At 37.7% G+C, this 5,611-nt stretch overlaps 1 protein-coding gene across 1 annotated transcript; it reads left to right on the top strand.

Moving 5' to 3' along the window:
- The first annotated feature begins 3,785 nt into the window (after positions 1-3,785).
- On the top strand, positions 3,786-5,611 carry LOC140011376 (uncharacterized). Its single transcript, XM_072060167.1, has 3 exons — positions 3,786-4,096; positions 4,244-4,734; positions 5,418-5,611. Exons 1-3 carry the CDS (start codon positions 3,786-3,788, stop codon positions 5,609-5,611), a joined length of 996 nt encoding a protein of 331 aa, XP_071916268.1.

The following is a 5,611-nucleotide window of genomic DNA, read 5'->3' as shown; positions in this document are numbered from 1 at the left end:
GGCAACATATTGATGGTCAGAATATGGGCATTGGCATCACAGCACAAAACACACAAAGCCAGATATGTGCAGCTTGGGTTTTGAAGGAGAGAAGCATTGGATCAGTTACGTTGGATCATGCTCTCAGGTGTTACAACTGATAAAAAGTCAAGCTTCAAGAGACATATGTCTAGCAGCCCACCTAGAGGACATAAGAGACATAAGCTCAATGTTTAGGAGATGCTCATTTGATAGTCTACCTGTTGAAGGTAATAGAATCAGTAATAGATTAAGCAAGATAGCAATGCACGTTCACTTTGATGAGGAGTTTCTAGACCCTCGGTGTCTTAGTACACATTTGTAAAATCCAAGTTTGAACCCTTGCTCATATATTGTACTACCATTTTATTAGAAATAAAATTTCTATCGTTTCTGAAAAAAAAAAAGAATAAAAACCAATATTTACCCCGTTAACTACTTGGGCCCTCCCGACCTAGTCTACCCCGTGTTACCAAAAACAGATAAATTAGCTAATGGCCCCAAAATTCTCCGAGATGGAATTTTTAACACAAAAAGTGGGCCTGCAAAATTCGGAAGAACGGAACCGCTGGACTGGGTCCAGGGTCAAAGTAGGAACTACGCAGTCCCTATTTTACTTTCAAAATTTGTTATATATTTTAATTTAGACAAGTACCCTATTCCACCGCAACTTTTGTTTCTAACCTTTAGTACTAATCTTCTCATTTTTCTCACTTTCACCCAATAAATGCTCAAATATTAAATTTTGAATGTTAATTGCACTTGATTTGCACATTGGTCTACATAGCTAGTATATACAGTAATATTAAATCTTGCTCAGTGGGTAATTGGCAATTACCTTCGTAAGCTACTGCCTATATATTTTTTTCAATCATTTTGGTGGGATAAAACCATAGTTAAAAAATCCTATCTGGCATGTTTTAAGGAATATATTTATGAAAGATTCCACCATATAAGTATTTTTTTTATTAAAATTCTACCATAGAAACTTGTGTAGGCTTGATCTAACGCTTCATTTATAGACCATTTAGTACATGCAATAGTCATATGGGTATACGAGAATGTAAGAAGGATGAATTAATCCAAGCATAATTTTACAAGCGAAGAAGTTTTATGTTTTTTTCTTAGCAAGCTTGATGAGATTTTAATTCTTTTATCTGAAATACATGTACTATAATATTAGGACCCAAAAAAAAAAGCAAATACATGTAATATTGACGAGTATTAAGGGTCAAATTATCGAATTTGAATATTTCAATTCTATTACAAATCTTCATTAACACCAAAATTTTCAAGGCAAGTTAGAAATAAGTAAGTCCCTCTTTGTAGGTGGTTTACTTTCTCTCTCTAAGCAGGGAGCCAAAATCACCTCTAGTGGGTGTTTTGTACTGGTTTTCAAATTTTCAAATTTCCCGTACTTTTTCGAAAACAAACAAAAAACCAAAACAAAATTCTTCGATCCTCTTTGCCTGTTAAATCAATAGTGAATTCAATGGAGTAATAACGCGTTAGTATGATGCTGTTTTCCTTTTTGTTTGGTGTCCTTTGTTTGCACGTCAGGTTTTTCCATGGTAGGATGATTGAAGATGGCGGTATAGAAGATCTTCTATCTCACGAGCTCCGATCTTCTAGCTTATGATCTCTAGTTCCTTTTGAGTTGTCTTTCCAGGTTTTATAGATCTAATTCTTCATTCCAGATCCTGCTATTTGGTTCCTGATTCCATTTTCCATTTCTAGTAAGCTAGCTACTAGGCGTAAGTCATTTTTCTGTTTTCTCTCTGTTTTGTTGGTAACACTTTGCTTTCATAGTTTTCTGGCTCGTTTTGGATAGGCTACTGGTATTGACCTTCATTGTGTCTGTGTTGATTGGGGAATACTCCTGGTACTGGTTAGGATGACTGAGGAATTAGAGGAAGTGTTGAGGAAATTTGCTCTGACTGAAGAAGAGGGGAGTGGAATTGGATTGATCAGATCTGTTCCAGGGTGTGGCTGAATGTCAGATGAGTATTATTGGGAAAGTGGTGGTGGAAAAGTCTGCAAACATATCTGGTATTAGAAGTTTTACGAATAATATGTGGCCTTTTGCAAGGAAGTTGAAAGTAGTGGAGATTGGGGTTAATATGTTTCAATTTATATTTAATAACACTCAGGATATGGAGAGGGTACTAAGAGGGAAACCATGGATATATGATAACTTGCCCTTAGTAGTATTACCATGGAAGGAGGGGTTAGAACAGAGTGATGTAGCTTTTAATAGGACTTGGATTTGGGTTCAATTATGGAATTTACCTATCCACCGGATTACTAAGGAAATTGGTAGGAAGATTGAGGGGGTTTTCAATTCTGTGAAGGAAGTTATAATTCTGAATAAGAGGGAAGGAGGGGAAACATTTAAAGATTCTGGTGGAAATGGAGTTATCTAAACCACTGCTGAGGGAACTACAGTGAAGCTAGGTGGTAGTGCTAGATGGATAGAGTTTAGATATGAGAAATGTCCTGATTTCTACTATTGTTGTGGGATTATGGGGCATAGTGAGAGAAGCTACAGGGTGAAAGGCATTAATATTACCAAGGAAGCTCAGTATGGCGCCTGGTTAAGAGCAAGTAATGCTAGGAGCCAAACCAGAAGACACAATACTTCAAGTAATCTGGATAGTAATGGTGGGGATGGCTCTCAGCTAACTAGGGATTAGGGAGAGAAGGAGCAGGACCAATTATTGTTACCTTGGAAGCTGGTTGAGGTTAGTGTTGATACAGTAGTGCAGGAGACTGTGAAGGAAGAAGTTAAGGACAGGCATCAAAGTAGTCTGATGGAAGGCCCTAAGAAGGAGAGTTCTTTGCAGTCTAGTTGTAAAAAGAAGGGGGATGAACTGAAGGGAAGAACTAATGTTAGTAAAGCACTAAGTTTCAGTGCTTTTGGGTTATTTAGGGAGATAGTTAGAAGAAGGAATTGAGTGAAAAGGAATACTTTGATTCAATGTGGATTGATGGATAAACTACAGAAAATAAGGGAAGTGAAAGTGAAGGGAAAAGAATAGGTCCTGTTAATAAAAAACAGGATCAAATCAATAGTTCAGGGATGAGAGCTGGGAAGTACAAAGGGAATAGAGGTTGGAAGAGACTAATTCGTGAGGTGAGTAAAAGAGTACCTCTGAGTGACAAAAATGAGGTTATGGACATTGACATTAAGGGGGGAAAAAGAAAACTGAATGAGAAAGCTGATAAAGAGAATGAATAAGGGGGGAAGGGAAGGAATGCCAGAAAAAAAAAAGCAAAACTGAAGGAAGTGGAGCAGGTCTGGAACATACAGCTAAGGTGGTGGAGTCCTACCTTAATGGGGCTCCCAAGCCCCAATGAGAGCTCTGGTGTGGAACTGTCGAGGTGTTGGGAGCTTCTTGACAGTTCCCCAGTTAAAGGAGAGTGTCAAACTCCATTCCCCTGAGGTGATCTTTTTGTCTGAAACAAAAAACAGAAAAGATGTTATGAATAAAGTAAGACTAAAGTTGAGGTATGATAGATTGTTTGTGGTTGATCCAGTTGGAAAAGCTGGTGGATTGCCAGTTATGTGAAGGAATGAGCTACAAGTCTATAAAGTGCTATATACTGATTTCACTATCAAGCTATTGCTGGAAAGGAGTGGTGCTAGAGCTAGATGGTGGCTAATATGTGTGTATGCCAGTAGTGAGGATCAGATTAGGGAAAAACAGTGGAAGACTATAGAAGATAGGAAAAGCCTGTAGGGCTAGTAGTGGGTGTTGGCAGGTGATATGAATGATATACTGTCTAATGATGAGAAGTGGGGAGGTAGTAGAAGGCCAGAAAGGAGTTTTCAAACATTCAGGGACTTTGTAAACAATAACAAACTTATTGACATTGGTTTTGAAGGAATTCCATGGACATGGTCTAATAATTGGGAAGAGGAAAAGAAAATTAAGGAAAGATTGGATAGAGTTTTATGTAGTAGACACTGGAGGAGAGAAAATGGGAAGGCTAAATGCCTGTATATCGAGAATGATGCCTCTGACCATGCTATACTGTTGTTTGATACTGATTCAAAGGGTGGGAAGTGGAAGAGGAGGTTTTCCTTTGACAGGAACTAGGTACAATATAAGGAAGTAGGGGAGATCATCAGTAGAGAATGGGGTAAACAACAGGAAGGATCAAGATTTTTTAAGCTACACCAAAAAATAAAAAGATGTAGAGTGACTCTTTTGAACTGGCATAGGCAAAGAGATACTAATGCAAAAAAGGAGATTAGGGAGCTAAAACAGAGACTTGCTGAGGTTCAGGGGGATGGGTATGCAAATAAGAATAGAAAGGTGAGAGTGCATAAGAAGGAACTAAAGGAGGCCTATAAGAGAGAGGAGGTGTATTGGGGGCAGAAAGCTAGAGTTAGGTGGTTGAAGGAAGGGGATAAGAATACTAATTACTTTCATGCTAGTGTTGTAGAGAGGAGAAGAAGAAATAATATCTCAAGTCTTAAGAAAGGTGATGGAACTTGGTGTGAGTCTGAACATGAAATTGAAAATGAAATAAATGGGTATTTTCAGGATCTCTTCACTTCCAGTAATCCTCAGCAGATTGAATCAATATTGTATGATGTTCCCCTAGTTATCACAGACCAAATGAATGAGATGCTGGTTAGACCTGTTTCAGAAATGAAAATCAGAAAAGCTGTCTTCTCTCTGCAACCAAATAAAGCCCCGGGGCCTAATGGTATGACTCCTGTATTTTTCCAACAATTCTGGAATGTGATAAGTGCCATTTCCAGCTTCTTTCATTCTGGCTAGTTATTTAAGCCTATCAATGAAACTATCATTACTCTTATACCTAAAGTTGTTTCCCCGGTCTTAGTGTCACAGTTTAGACCAATTAGTCTATGTAATGTAGTCTACAGGATCATATCTAAAATCTTGGTCAACAGACTGAAACCTCTTCTCAAACTATGTATAAGCCAAAACCAATATACTTTTGTTCTAGGAAGACAAATCATTGATAATGTTGTTATTGCTCATGAATTCATTCATTGCTTAAATAATAGGAGAAGTGGATCAAATACTTTCATGGCTTTAAAACTAGATATGTCCAAATCTTATGATAGAGTTGAGTGGCTTTTTATGCAAAAAATTATGCAAAAAATGGGATTTTGTCAAAAATAGACAGATTGGATTCTAAAGTCTATGTATTCTGTTGTTTACTCCTTTAACTTGAATGGGGAGAAAAGGGCTTAGTTACACCTACAAGAGGGATTAGGCGGGGAGATCCATTATCTCCATACATATTTTTGCTAATTTCTGAGGGTCTATCCAGTTTATTTAAGAGTGCTATATCTAATTTGGAAATATCTGGTCTAAAGATTGCACAACATAGTCCAGCTTTGTCTCACCTCTTTTTTGCAGATGATACATTGATTTTCTGTATAGCTAACAAGGAAGAAGGTGAGAAGGTGATGCAGTTGTTGAAAAGGTATGGTGATGCCTCAGGACAAGTCATAAATGCTGAAAAATCATCTGTGTTTTTTAGTAAGAACACAAGGAAGGAACGGAAGGCAAAAATTTTGGACATCCTGGGAGGCATGAAGGAAGCTAAGTAG

This window comes from Coffea arabica, chromosome 7e (assembly GCF_036785885.1).
Source record: "Coffea arabica cultivar ET-39 chromosome 7e, Coffea Arabica ET-39 HiFi, whole genome shotgun sequence".
NCBI lineage: Eukaryota > Viridiplantae > Streptophyta > Magnoliopsida > Gentianales > Rubiaceae > Coffea > Coffea arabica.
Note: the sequence above shows the minus strand (reverse complement) of the source record. Positions and strands in the feature narration are given on the sequence as shown.